A 15356-nucleotide genomic window follows, 5' to 3' on the forward strand; every position below is an offset into this window, starting at 1 on the left:
CCACTTCTATTCAGGAACCTGTTCTCTTGACCCATTCTGGGCAAGTGATGGGATATCCTGCACCCAGTGGTGAGAACAGGAAAAACGGAGTTCATGGAGCTGACACCCCGATGCCTGTGATCCAGTAGACTGTAGGAGAGAGAGCGTTGAGAAGTGACAGGGAGAAAAGAATGCCGTGTTTCCTGCACAAATTCAGATAGAAAACACCACACGACCACAGCAGTGAGGATCTTTATGCATACGTCTTTGTGAGCAGTACAGTTCTTCAGAACGAGACAAAAGAAAGGAGAGCGTTGCTCCAAACAGTTACAGCCATAGGTCGACATGACAGACTAGGTTTAGATCTAGGTCTTTTTAGAGAGGAGTGAGGTGCAGCTGGCTTCCAGGAAAGTGCTGAGAGGGGCTGCCAACATGGGTTAAGTTCTTCTGGTGTCTGCAGGCAGTGCCCGGCACAGGGGGAAGCTGGCGAGCCCACGCCCTTGGTGCATGCTGGGGAGATGGCGCTGTTAGAGTTCTTTTCCTAAGAGGCAAGGCTCAGAAGTGGACTGGCTGACGTCGTGGTGACTTGGTACGGTGCATGCACGTTATCAGCACAGAGAGCTCTGACGGGAATCTGTGGGGTGTCCTGAATTAACACGGTCATTTTTACCGCAGAAGCCATTTTCCTTTCAACTATACTCGCCCCAAACCCTGTGCTGTCTCTTCTCAAGACAAAATCGGGGAGAGTGATGGATAGAACAGCTGGTAGATGGCCTCACCGGATTACCCACCTCCTCCCTCCAAACACCCAGACCCTGGGAGGTGGGGGGGAAACAGGGAGTGGTGGAGAGAGAACCATTTTCAATTCAGGTCAGACATGGCAGGGGGTGAGGAGTAACTGGGATGAAAGAGAAAAAATGATAATGGGGTGGTCAGTTGCTATCTGAAGTTGAGCAGATAGAAGAAATTCTTTTCTTGGGCCCATCTTTGGAATACAGTGGATCCTATCACCTTTGTGTGGTATGCAAAATAAGCCTCCCCCCAACCCCACTCCCACATCCTTCGCAATAGGCAGAGGAAGGACACGGCTGTCTGTAAGAAAGCCTCCTGTTAACTTCAGATAGAACTGGAACAACTTATTAGCTTATTCCATCTTCGGGCCTTTGGAGGTGCAAACACCATGTTGGGGATAAAATGTGAGATTCCTATACAGGTTTATTTGTTTATTTATTTAAAACGGCCCATACAACTCCACTCTATCTTATTAAAAAAAAAAAAAAATGAGTACTTCTCATTGTAAAAAGCCTTCTGGGGAAACCAGGCCTGGCTTCAGGATCAGCAAACAAGCTCGCTCCGATCAACACTGCTGGCTTCAACAGTATTCCTGCAAGAACTGCCCCAAGGCTTTGAGAGATGGAGGTAAAGACTGAACTCTGGTAGTGATTGGAGATTGAGTGGAGAGCCCTTCATTCAGCCAAAGGATAGGCGCATGAAGCATTTTGAAAAGAAAACTAAGTTTTCACGATGAGGGGGTTCCGCGGCGCTTTCTGTAAACACCATTCCAGGGCTCTCTACCTTCTAGAGAATAAGCCTTTGAGTTGGAAGGCTGTGTATTGAATGGCTTCCTAGTCTTGGCTCATACACGCTCAGGTAGCCAATGGGCTCAGACAAAGAGCAGTGAGCCAGCTTATCGTACTAGAAGAAACGTGGTTAGTGCCTATGAAACACTGAAGCGCCCTTCATCTGTGGCTCAGCGTTCCTGACTGCATAGTGGAGACAAGAGGTGCTATCGCTGACCTACTGGGACCAGGGGAGGAGTGGAGTTAGAGAAAGAATGTGGGGAGAGAGCTAGGGTCTTCTCCAGAGAAAGGCAGTGTTCAAGTAACAAAGTACTCCAACCCGAAAAGCACAAAATTCGAGTAACAGAGTCACGGGAGCCATGTTCTGGCTTTGAGCGAGGCTCTGTGCCTTGGATAGAGAGAGCCGGGGCACAGCACCCAAGTCCAGGGATGCACAAGTTCCACACAGAGCCCATGAGTTCTTGAGGGAAGAAAACAAGCCTCTGGGAAGGTGGGGATCAGGAAACAGCTCAGAGAGGTTGCTTACTGCATAGCCCGTACATGTCTACACACAAGCTTCAGTGCGGCTACTCAGTTTCAACTGATTTAAAGGTTTTCTTGTCACAGGTAGAAAGAGAAAGTTAAAGAAAGGTTATCTCGACTTTTCTGCTATGCTTTAGCTCAAGAATTAAAAACTTGAAGACATGTTGTTAAAGTACACAAACGCACACATACATACATACATACACACATACACACACACACACGAATACACACACAAATTCCCTCCCCAACAGAGCAAAAAGAGGAACATGAGGAAGTTTTTGTAGCTAAGAAACTTACTTTCTACAGTTTCAGTTCTAGCAAGCTGGTGTGTTCATTCATGCTTGAGTATTCGTGATGTCCAGAGGACAGAAAGGCCAAGGAAATGTTGTTTCAGGGATCCCAAAAAGGCCCTGAGGAGGCCAGAAGAGGGCTGAACAGCCTACATATTGTCTTCTCGAAAGAGCTCACAAGGAAAACTGGGAAAAGTCCACACTTGAGAAGCACGAGATTTATTTAGTCACGAGATTCCACTTTACCAGCTAGCTACCCAGCGGATAGGGATTTGGTCCCTTCTCTGGCTCCCACCATGAAGCTTTCCAATTCCCATCTGGATGGGGCTGTCGGTGTTCAGCTCCGAATCTCTGGGTTAGTTCTCACTGGGTAAATGAAGCAGGAAGGGCGTGGCTGGCGGGCTTCCGCCAACGTGCCGCCTGAGTCCTTGAGCGGCCAGGAGGCGTCACCTCTTCTTGGTGCCACTGTTCCCAACACCCGACTTGCTGAAGCCCCTGCTCATCTGAGGGAAATGCATAGTTGGGGTTCTTTCTGTAGGGCCATATAACCCCAAATTCCTGGCCGTGGCTGACTTTCGCAGTGGCTTGACACTGGGGAAGGGGCTGAAGATGGGGGTCTTTGAGCTGCTGCCTGGGAGAGGCTTGCTGGCTGGCTGGCTTTCTCCAGGGGCATCGGCTAACTCCGGGGCATGCCGCTGGCAGGGAAGGGGCACCTCCGGCTCAGTTTCGGCGGCGGCATCCCTTTGGTTCAGTTCCAAGGCTCCTAATTTCACCTGAACAGAGGCCACGTCAACATCAGCATCCCCAAATACCGGCTCGGGAGACTGCCCTTCGATTGTCCTCAGAGCACCACCGTCACGGCTGCTGCCCTCGGCGTGAGCTGCTGCCACACAACTAGAGGAAAACTCCTCCGCTGCCCCCAGGCTGCTGGCCTTACAGCCTTCATTCTGTTCTTCTATCAGCCCGATGGTGTCCCCACAGCCTGGGTGACTCTTGGTCCTTGGCATGTTCTTTTTGTGGACTCGGATATGAGTCCGCCACGGAGAGTTGAGCTTTGTCTTAAGGTCTTCATAGGGGACAGGAGATATTTTGCCTCCTGTGTGGCCAGGGATGTGGATGACTGCGTTCTTGGATGCTCTGTTTGTAATTCTCATCTTTTTCCCTAGGAGAAGGTGATTGATCACTGGAGAACTATTTGCCTGAGATGGAAGGATGCTGGTCACTGGCCCTTTGTCTGAAAGAAAGGTTGAAAGTCTGTGTGAAACACAGCACGCAGAAGCTCGTCTACCTAAACAGCAATCTCGTGGAGATCTTACCCGAATCTTTTCCCCCACAGGCTTCCCAGGGTGCTGGCAATCATGTGACTGAAGATAGTAGAAACTGAAGCAAACCCTAGCACCCAGATGCCACGTCCTTCCTCTTCAGAGAAGAGAGCAGGGAAGGCTGGGGCTATGTTACGGTTCCAATGGGGCATATTCCCCCAAAAGGCTCCTGTATGGAAGGCGTGGCCCACAATTTCCAGTCACTGACTGCGTCAACATGATGTCAACCTAACTGATGAGAACTGTTCCTCAAGGAATTTGCAGTTGCATCAGCTATTTGGAGGTGGTAGAAGTGAGTGATGGGGGCATGCCACTGAAGGATATACCATATCCCCAGTCTCTTTCCCGAGGACTCTGCTTCCTGGTGCCAGGAGCAGCTTTTCTCTACCATGACCTTCTACTACTTTCCTCTTCTTCACTACCTCAGGCCATGCTGATAGTACCAGCCAGACACAGCCTGAAACTTCCTGTCCCACAAGCCAAAATCAACCCCGCCTTCTTTACTGTTTCTCTCAGTGATATGCTGTTATGAAAAGTCTAACACAGAACAAGGCAGGGTGGCGCATGCTTGTAATTCCAGTACTTGGGGAAGCAGAGGCAGAAAGATCTCTGTGAGTTCCAGGCCAGCCTGGTTTACTAAAGGAGTCCAGGATGGCCAATGCTACACAGAGAAACCCTGTCTCGAAAAAACGAGAAAGAAAGAAAGAAAGAAAGAAAGAAAGAAAGAAAGAAAGGAAGGAAGGAAGGAAGGAAGGAAGGAAGGAAGGAAGGAAGGAAGGGTGATAAAAAAAAGAAAGAAAAGTGTAACACAAACCTACAAAGGAATAGGGACTCTGATGACATCTTTCATTTCTAACAAAAGTGCAGGTTCAGTAGAGAATTTTACAGTTTCTAACTCTGAAAAGCTGCCTTAGAGGTCAGGCTATCTAGAGAATTTCTGAAAAAAAATTAAATGCAACAAACTCTAATGATATGAGCTGTCGGATCGTGAGAGAAGAGCACACTCCACAGTGCGGAAGATATGCCCAGAGGTCATAAACCATGGGATAACGCTGCCTGGCCCTAAGGATGAAACCCTCTCCCTTGGCTCACTGGGCTTTGGAAGTTGAAAGACAATTAGAGGAGCAATGTTCTGAGGACTCTGACGGCCCTGCTGGCGTCCTCCTGAGGCTGTGGCCAGATTCCAGTTTATGCTATGGCATGTAACACCACGAGTCCCAGAAATAAGGCCATGACCAGAAGCCCTGTGAAGTCCCTCCATCTTTGGAAAGTTCTCTTCCTCCCTGATAATCTGTGCCATCCGACTGACTTCCCTTCTCAACTCTCATCACTTAACCTCTGCTCACGCCTAAGTTTGCCTGAAAACATTATCGATGTCTCCACCTCGTATGCCACCATCTCCCTCAGCCAATTTACTCTTCTCGTGGCTGACCTGCCCACTGCCCATTCTCATGGTTCCTCCACCTCCACTGCTCCATCCTGAACCTTACCACCACCAATACACACACACACACACACACACACACACACACACACACACACACACATTTCATATTCCTCTTTGACTCTTCAACATCTCAGGCCCCCAAACTAAATTCGCTGGTGGACTCCTGCCCCCGGGTAGCTCTAGTTTCTCATGTCCCTCATCCATCTTTAATTCACATACCAAGGGCTTCAGATGTGTGCCACTGAGTTGAACTCACAGCCACACATCCCAGCATTCCTATCCCTGTATTACAATCCCAGAGAAACTCCAACCCCAGACCCGGGATTCACATTCTCTTTTCCAAACCCTAGCCTTCGAGTTCATGACTTCTAGTTCCACTGGGATCTTGATGTCACCAAACAATCTTTCCTCCTTTTCCCTCATTCAGTTCTTTCAATGATCTGTCCAAATCTTTATTACTGTCCCTGAGTTCCCTCTTAACTCTCACGGTGCTCTCCAGTGTGTTCTCTGCAAATAACATTACTCCTAATCTCCCGAAATAAACAGAAGCTCTCAGGTCTTAAAGAGCTTGATGTTTTGTTCTCCCTACCCTGGGAATCTGGTACCCTGGGACCTCCCTACCCTGGGAATCTGGTACCCCAGGCCTTCCCTACCCTGGGAATCTGGTATTATCCATATTATCTTCCATTCTCAGAAGCTGAGGTCTTTTGCTGTGAGTTAGAGATAACTCACATAGCTAATTTCATCTTCTGCCACCTCCTCTAAAAGCTTACGAGTCAAAGTCCAAGCCCCACCCAGGGGCCAAAGCATCATCTGTCAGCAAACTTGCTGAAACATGGTCTAAGTTTCAGCCAATCTCTAAAGACTTTACACACACCCTAAAATTAAAGAGACAATGTTCTGTAAGTTTGCGTCTGAGCAACAAGCTCACCCCATATTTAAAGAGAACCACAGGAGTTCTAGAGAAAGGATCAGCAAACTTTCTAGACATTAAATCTTTTAACCACTGTAGCAGAAAAGCAGCCTTAAACAAGGAGTAAATAATTGGGTATGTCGTGTTCTGATAAAACTTTATTTAAAAAAAAAAAAAAAACAAACTATGCAAACAAGCATCAGGTGGGATTTGGTCTGCAGACCTTAGTTAGCTGATCCCTGGCTAAAGTACCAGGCTCTGGACCAACCTGAAACCCAGCAGCAATCATTTACTGTCCCCTCAAAAATGTTCTTGAAAAAGGACTACACAGAAGATCAAAATGCCCCGACTCTCACCCTGGCCTGCTCACTCACAACTGCTGAAATCCTGGACGAACATTAACCTTTCCTCAGAGATTTAAAGACAAAGCAAGGAACTGTATGGGTCAGTGTTTTGAAAGTTAAAATGTTGTGCCTGTGAGTTTATTTCAAGATTGCTTTCTCGATGATTCAAAGTGGAATAAGATCCATTTCCCTATTTTTTTTTTTCTGATGGTGAATTCAGTTTCTGTCCAAGATCAGTCACATGCTCAGAAGCCATACACCAAATTTATGTCTCTGTGAACTCTGGACAGACAACATTTTCATTAGGAACAGGAGGCCCACTCCCAGATCAGTGTATGCTAACCAGTAAAGTGGATTGTTCATGGTGATTTGGGAGATTATAAAAGGGAAAAAGAGGTTCTGCAATCCTTGGAAAAGAGTGTTTTTACCAAATGACTGCTGTTCTCAGTGCTCTCCTGGGACAGTGGGAGCCATTTTACCGGTGAGACACAAGATTTCATTTTTCCCTCTCCCATCTTCCTGACTTACCGTATGAATGCACAGGTGACTAAATTCCATTTTCAAACGCTCAGATGTCTTATAGCTTATTTGTTTGCATGTGTACACTCACACGAGAACAGGCATATGTGGGCCACTGCACACATGTGGAGACCGAGAGACAGCTTCCGGAGTCACTCCCCTGCAGTATCTGGGGACTGAACTCAGGTCATCACTCCTACCCTCTGTGCCGTCTCACCAGGCCATGAGTGTGAATTTTTAAACTTTCTCAAGTCCAAGGATTGCGTCGATCAGCAACATTTTAATCATTTGTGAATCCTTCTCAACAAGCACACATAGTAAATGGGACATACTACCATCCACAGACTGCTCCTCAGGACCTAAAAAAAACCCAAGGTCCTTTTCTTCTTTAGACCCTGATAAAATAAAGTTGAAAATGAGGTTCTAACTACATTACTACCCAACACCAGCTGGCTTATAGATACAAGAGCCCGATCGTTAGTCTTCGCAGTCAACTACACTTGGAGTCACCCAGGAGACACACCTCCAGGCATGTCTGTGAGGGTGTCTAGAGGCTCCCTGAGGAGAACAGAGGCTCCCTGAGGAGAGGAGAGGTTCCCCGAGGAGAGGAGAGGCTGCCTGGGCGTGAGTAGCACCGTCCCAGGGGTTGGGGTCTTGGACAGAATAAAAGCAGAGGAAGGAGGAAGTCAGCTGACTGTTGGCTTTCATCTCTCTGTGACAGCTGCCTCATGCCCCTGCTGCTCTGCTACAGCCACCCCGATTTCCCCTCCCTGAACGACTGTGAGCCGTCGTGTGAGACAAGGTAAGCCCTTACTTGGCTTGCGCCGGGTCTCTGCCACAGCAGTGAGAAGTGTGAGGCTGGCCCAGGGTCACTGCACACCCTGGGTTGGCGTTCCCACTGATCGCAGAGGCCCATTACCTGCCCTTATGTACACCTGATGGACCTGCTGCTGCTGCTTCTTCTTAATCCGGGAGTACTGCCGCTTCAGCGCGTTGATGTCGGTGGTCATCCGCTCCATCATCATGCTGTTGAAGGCCGCGTGGTACTCACTCCGACAGGAATTGATGGCGCCCGGGGTCAGCTCTGCGATGTTGTTTGATCTCAGGGTCTGTTCCTCACTCACCTCTGCATTCGGGAAAGGAACTCAAGGTCAGTAGAGAGGAAGCCGAGCAAAAGGGAACAAATTACCCTACATCCAGGTTGTGCCTTAAGCTCCAAGAAATTCAAAACCAGAAAACTGCTTCGTTTAGCTCCTGTGTTCCCTAATGAGCCTGTGGCCTGAAATGAACTCCGGGTATAAGTCGGTGCCACTTTCTAAAAATCCTTTGGAAAAATGCAGTCCCACGATGTCCCATGGTAATCACTGTGTGGACCTTCTTAAATCTATGTGAGAACAGAGACAAGCTTAACCATTTGTAGACTTTCACCAGGACATTTTCGTTGTGTTTTCAAAAAGTAACACCTTTTATAAATACATGAGACTTCGGAGCACTGTGCCATGAGAAACAAATCCTTTCGCACATTTAATAAGCATTTTCTGATTGTCTGTCATGGATGGTGTGTTTGATATGGTTCCTGATCCTGTGACATCTACAATTCCCTTCAGTAAATGTCCCTTCAGTAAAATCAAGATCACTCCCACAAGAGAGAAACCCTTGCTCTGGTGAGTGTGGACACTCAGGCTGCCTAGATCATCGGAGCCAAAACCAGGCTTCTCTAAAGCAATACATAAAACGGAGCCTGGGAACCAATGAAAGAGAGACAGAGATTTCGGCTGCGCTATTATCTGCTGGGAACGTCTCCAGGGAAAATCTGAGCATCTGATAAATTTACTTCATTTGTTAACTGAAATCACTTCTCTAAATAGAAAAAACTGAAAGAATGACTAGGTTGAACAAAATCACTGAGGAGGACTATTTATGAGAAAGTGATGACTAGCCCAGTCTAAAATCACACAGGAAAAAAAAAAAAACTGATCATAGGCCAAAACCATAGGCTCAGCACTGAGGCAGGGGAATGGCTCAGTGGTTAGCAGCACTTGCTGTGTAATTATAAGGACCAGAGTTCAGACCTCAGAACACATGTATGTGGCTCAGTGACCCACAGATACCTGGAACTCCAGCTCCAGTGATCTGACACCCCTTTTCTGGCCTCTGTGTACACAGGCATCCACACACCTGTGTTCATGGGCACTCAAACACACACATTTACACACATGGATAAGATAAATCTTTAAAGTAAAAAGGGCCAATAAAAGTTACACATCAAAAAAAGTCATACATCAAAGTAATGATAGATTTTTAAAAATTAACATTAATAATTGATTCCATGTTTTTTAAAAAAAAGGCTAAAATTCAGACAACAAAGGGAGTAGAGGGCATCTCAGAAATCAAGAGGAATCTCGTTGGGCTCAGGTATCCAAAGGGTGTCTCAAAAGATGAGAGGACAGTACATATCATGGTCATACACAAAGCAGTGAGAGCCCAGCCTGTTTCCCCCAGTGAAACTTTTAAAAAAATTTTATAAACTTTATTATTTAAAAAAATGCAAATAACTAAAAACACCATACACCATAATTAACCAGACCCATACTCTATACAATTCAATGAATTTCTGTCCATGAACTCAGTACCAAGATGTCCCGTGATAAGCACTTTATATATATTAAAACTCAAAGTGAAGCTGAGCTTGTCGCTTGGCTGGTTTGGTGTCTGCCTAGCATGCACAAAGCCCTTGGGTCAATCCTTGGTACCCTATAAGCCCAGCATGGTGGTACCTGCCTACCAGCGCTTGGGTGTGTGAGACTGTGGTAGTTTGGATGGCAATGGCCTCACAGGCTCGTATGTTTGAATGATTGGTCCCCTGCTGGCAGAGCTACCTCAGAAGGATTAGACAGAAAGCACAGAGAAAATAAGGAGAAGACGCATCTCTGGTGGCGGGGCTCTGAGCTTTCAAAAGACACATCGTTTCCCATGTGCTCGCTCTGCCTTGTAGTTGTCTCATGATGTAAGCTCTCGGCTACTGCTCCAGCACAGTGCCTGCCTGCCTGCCACCATGCTGCCCCCTGCCATGACGGTCATGGACGCACCCTCTGAAACTGTCATCCCAAAATAAACTCTTTCCTCTATGAGCTGCCCTGGTCATGGTGTCTCATCAGAGCAATAGTATGGTGACTGAGGCAAAGATTGCTGCAACCAGGCTCAAAATGAGTCCAGGCTTCGGTAAAATACTCAGCACTATCACAACCAAAAAGCAACGCCAGCAGCCACCACGCACACTTTTTAATAATAAACAAAAAAGTGACAAGACGGCTCAATACTCTCAAGACAATAAAGTCAATAGGGAGCGAAAATAATGCAGAGGGGCCTATGTATCTGTCACTTAACAAATGCTCTGTCCTCTTTGGACCAGAGATTCAGCCTCTTATTTTGAAGGGTAGATTAAATAAATAGTCAAGATACAGCTGCCACCCAAGATGGGAAAGGACACGGGGAAACTACCGGTTACTTCTAAAAGCTCTTTAGACTGTCCAGCCCACAGGAAGTCACTTCTGCAAGGGCACTAGAGTGTGGCCACTGATCCACAGAACCACATTTAAGAAAGACAACACCAAATCACAACACATTAAGGTGGATTCATAGAAAGGTCTAGGATCTTAGCTTACAAGAAATGCCCTCTCTAAGGGGGCTGCCAGCAGAGCTCAGTAAAGAGCTGGTCCCTAGCTTGTGTAAGGTCCTGGGTCCTGTTTCCAGCATGAAAGAGAAAGGAGGAGGGAGAGAAAGCAAGGAGAGAAGATAGGTGGGCAGGCAGGCAGGCGTTCCAAACACAGGCCTTTAGGGAAGCCCTAAGAGATGTGAGAGCCATCCTCAAGGGCTTGAGAGATGTCAGAGGAGGAGCCAAACTCGCTCTGCTGCTTCAGAAGGAAGAACTATTCAAAGTAGTGGGAAGCCAAGGCTACGGGTAGATTCTAGCAGCGTCTTGTGAAGTGATGAGTTTCTTGTCATTAAGAAATTAATGACAATGTGACAGTCCTCACATTGAAGAGAGCCAGTCTAAGTGAACTGAGTTAGACCGCAGGCTACTCTAAGGAAGCAGGCAGCCAAAGCTGAAGACGAACAAACGAAGCCAGAGTTACACCATACAGGAAATGAAAGGGGTATTACTGTGAGTGACATGAGATGCAGGCATATCCTGCTAAAGACAAAGCCATGGAGAAGATGTTTTGATAAAGGCTGTGCATGCTGGGGCCCAACCAGCCAGAGAATCACTTAGGCATCTCCAGGACACAGTAATCACGCCCTTGTCTGAGTGAACCAGCACTGCGTCATTGATCTGAATGCGGGCCCCTCTTTACCTTTAATCTGCTTTTGGTACTTCTGCAGTTCAGGTGCCAGGAGCCCACTGAACGGTCCAAGGCACCCCACGGCACTAGCAACAGCATCCTCATCATCTGGGTCATTCTCTTCATCACTATCTCCGGCCTTACTGTATCGCCTTGGAAAATATAAAGGAAGAAAAAGAAATAGTGAAAACAACTTTTTTTTTTTTTTTGGTACCTTGAGACAGGGTTTCTTTGTGTAGCCTTGGCTATCCTGGATTCACTCTGTAGATCAGGCTGGCCTAGAACTCAGTTATCCACCTGCCTCTGCCTCTCTGAGTGCTGGGATTACAGGCGTGCACCACCACACCCAGCAAAAACAATTTTTTAAAGGAATAGTCACAGGCTTTAAATGTGTGTTGAGAGAGAGACAGACAGACAGACAGACAGACAGAGAGATTTGTAAGTTTCCTGTTCTTCTTGACAATTTTTTTCCTGGTTCTTGCCCCATCTAATTGCCATAGGTCAACTTTGTTACCAGTTTCTTTTCTATTCTCTGGTTATCTATGTACAGATAAATAGACCTAACTTAGAGTTTTATATAAATATGAGAATATACATATATCCTCCTGCAGCTTGCCTTTCATCACATAAAAGATTTCAATATTCTTATGAAGGGTCCTTCACCCTTTTCACAGCTGTATTAAATCTACACAGCCCATGCTAAAGAGCGAGGCTGCTAAGGAGGCCCACCTGAGTGGTTTCCAGTATTATACTAGTATAACAACTGTAATGTGTTTCTGCATGTGTAGAATAAATCTATGGGGAAAATCATATAGAGAATTCCTGAGTAAAAGCACACACACATCAGTATTTGGAGCAAATAATGCCAGATTGTCACAAAGCCTGAGTGAGCTGTAATGAATAATGTATAGGAGTATCTGTCTTCATCAGTGATCTTATCCAGTGGTGGACCCTGTGTGCCACAGTACCAAATTGTCAGCAAGATATGCCCAAAAGTAGCATGACTGTTGGAGGAGTAGCCAACTGTTTTCTGAGTGGATCTGAAACCTGCTCCACGGGAGGGCATTCCTGCCTGGGAGCATAAGCCTGGTCAAAGCCTGTTCTCAAGCGCGGCTGCTGTGGGCAGCAGTTAGCACACAGACTCACAACTGTTCCAAGTGCTTAGAATGACTGAGTTTTGAGTGCTCAGACCTAAATGAGATCTTTCAGTTGGCTCCTCTCCCTCCCAAGGCTCAGAGAACACCTCAAAAGACAAGGATGTAAGAGCTTGGGGCGGGGGGGGGGGGGGGGGGGGGGGAGGGCTGTGAAGTACTGTCTTCTGGACATGACATGCCCATGACATCCACAGGAGGTGTGGTCACCTGCTCAGAACCTGGATGAGGTCAAGCTAGTCAAATCCCAGCATAGATGGGAAAGGAGCTCATGAGGTGCCCTGCCCTTTGCCAAGGAGCCAGAGGCTGTTAGTGGTGCCGGGGAACAGAGAGCCATTCTTCCTTGGGTATGTAACCCCTGGTCAGTTGCCAATGCTCAGCTTCTTGGCCCCACACCCATGAGCATATAAGGCAGCACTAGTTAAACTCAAGGGTTCTGCAAAAGAGAGAGGGCATCAGATTGGGAGGGGAATTTTGGTGGGCTCCAGGGGAGTTGGAGGAGAGAGTGAGAGGTGGATGCAATTAAAATGCACATGTGGGGGGGGGGTCCTCACAGAGTAAATTAAAATGTATTTTTAAAGAGCTATCTTAACCCAGTTCAAATACTCCACATGTGTACATACCCTGAACATGAAATAGAATTCCATTTTCTTAGCAGAAGTGTCTTCACCACCTTACCAAGGGAGGGCACTGGCAAATGGGAGTTTGTGCCCTTCTGAGAGGTGATGGCAGACCAGCAAAGAGGACAGCATCTCTCGCTTTAAGCTGAGCTTCTCTCAGTGCCAATGCTCTTGCCTTACCAGCTTGTCCACATCCTTTGACTGGCACGGTGGCCATCTTCCACTAATTTTTAAAAACTCCGTGTATCTAGAGAGATCAGTGTCATTTTGTCGAAGTTAAAAATGCTGTTGAGTCTAGTTAGGGAGGGCCTGTTCTCTTTTGGTTTATGTCTCGCAGGAGATTATTTTACTGCACTTCAATCTAATACTTTCCCCTCCATTCTCCATTTCAGTCAGGTACTTTAAGTTCTTCCTCCGATCCAAAGAAGTAAAAGAGTTCTTTCTTCGGCTAAGTATTTCTTTTATTTCTTTCTATCTTTCTTATTTTGCCACTTAACATTTTCATCCACATGGAATTATTCATCCAGATATGGGCGTGAGGTGCAACTCTTTCCTAATTGTATTTCACTGGGTCATGGCCATTGATTTTCTCTACCAATTTTGTGTGTGTGTGTGTGTGTGTGTGTGTGTGTGTGTGTGTGTTCTGTGTGCTTGCATGTTCTGTATTATGTGTGTATATGTGTGTGTTCTATATGTACATGTGTGTGTGTTCTGGGTATGTGTGAGTGAGTGACTTTCTGGCCTTTATAAAGAGTATTCTAAATCAGCTCATTCACTGATTGGCATACCAGTTTCACACTGTTTAAATTACTGAGATTTTAAGTATTTTACAGCTTTAAATTAGTTGCAGGTTTGTTACATTTTTCTTCCATTCATGACCCAACCTGTTTGGAATCCTCTCTTGAATCTAAGTCTATAGACTTTTGGGAAATAGTCATTCAAATTTTAAGTACCAAGTTAATTTGCATATAATTGAGGGCTTAATAAATATCAATTTACAAGAACAAATCAAGATATTAAGTCTTCCATGTTGAACTTACCCGGAAGCTGAAATAGGCTTAACCGTGGCTGGGAACGGTGTAATGTTGTAAGTATACTTTTCCCTCAGCTCTGCCAGCTGTGGGAAAGGGAACGGAGCCATCGAATAGACGGTCTAAAAAAAAAGAAAAAAAGAAAAAGAAAAATTGCCAAGTCTCAACCAGTGACCTAACAACTCTCATCAGCCCTGTGTTAAAGGCATTAAAGTTTCGGCAGGTTGAAGCCAAAGAGACAGATACTGCTGCTTCCGGGGAAGCTGGGAGAGATGCATCTACTTTAGGAAGCCGGAAGTGTGAGGCAGGGAGAGGGGGCCATAGCCCAGTCTGCAGAGTGCTTCCCTGGTACAGCTGACGCCCCGAGTTAGCCCCCGACACCACATAAGCATGGCATAATGACATGGTGGACCCCTGCTCCCGGGAGGGAAAACAAGGAGATCAGAAGTTCATCATCATCCTTGGCTAAGTAGTGCATTTTGGGCCAGCTGCGGCCACATGAGATCCTAAATCTAAATAAACGAAAATAAAACCAGGATTGTTGCAGATTGGGTATCATCTTTAAGCCTTGGTGGGGGAAAAAAACAACTCCAAAACCTGACCTGAAACATTTAGAACACCAACATCCTGTCCAAAATAAATAAATAAATAAATAAAACAATTCCACATCTGACCCATTACATGGGTCACAGACAAAACATGGATATACTCAAAATATGGTACAGTACTACCTTCAGTTACATGTATGAAGATTGTACGACATGTAAATAAATTTTGTGATTAGACTTGAGCTCCATACCCAAGATTTCTCATTGTATATGTGCAAACATCCCACAAATCTAAGTCATTTCTAGGCCAAGCGCTTCAGATGAGGGGCAGTCAACCTGTACTGATAACGCAAGTTAAATGACTCCACAAAGCGGCCAGCTGCAGGCAGCTGAGCATTCCAAAGCGGAGTGTGGGTAAGGAGAGCCAGTCACCTGGCATCGTCTTGCCACCTGAGAGGTGTGTTGTTAGCTCCTGTAACATCTGTACCAAAGAAGCCACACATGCCCCTCCAAGATCTGGCTTGTTAAGTGTTTTGATAACTTTCGTGAGCATATCAGCACATCAGCTTTCTGAATTAAATTAAGTTCTGTGGATGACCTTGTGACTCCCTGTGGTCTCACTCCAAGGAGACCACCTTTTCAAAAGCCTGTGGATGAGCTCTGAGTAAAAACTGCTAGCTAATACTGTTTTGTTTTGTTTTGGAGACAGGGTTTCTCTGTGTAGCCCTGGCTGTCCTGGACTCA

At 46.2% G+C, this 15356-nt stretch overlaps 1 protein-coding gene across 4 annotated transcripts in view; it reads right to left on the reverse strand.

The window, feature by feature from the left end:
• Positions 1 to 215: 215 nt before the first annotated feature.
• Positions 216 to 15356, reverse strand: part of Tbc1d30 (TBC1 domain family member 30) — an 85399-nt gene continuing 70258 nt past the window's right edge. For 2 of the 4 annotated variants that reach the window (XM_055626022.1, XM_055626024.1), the window contains 4 exons: positions 14074 to 14186; positions 11275 to 11414; positions 7839 to 8045; positions 216 to 3608 (listed from right to left, as the gene is read on the reverse strand). In XM_055626022.1, the coding sequence (XP_055481997.1) occupies positions 2821 to 3608; positions 7839 to 8045; positions 11275 to 11414; positions 14074 to 14186 (1248 nt within the window). In that variant the 3' untranslated portion in view covers positions 216 to 2820. Of the gene's footprint in view, positions 3609 to 7251; positions 7315 to 7838; positions 8046 to 11274; positions 11415 to 14073; positions 14187 to 15356 lie in introns of all 4 variants that reach the window. The other 2 variants (XM_055626020.1, XM_055626023.1) reach the window with 2 other exon arrangements.

The sequence above is a fragment of the Psammomys obesus genome, unplaced genomic scaffold (genome assembly GCF_907164565.1).
Source record: "Psammomys obesus unplaced genomic scaffold, mPsaObe1.curated_primary_1811, whole genome shotgun sequence".
In the NCBI taxonomy this organism is placed as follows: domain Eukaryota; kingdom Metazoa; phylum Chordata; class Mammalia; order Rodentia; family Muridae; genus Psammomys; species Psammomys obesus.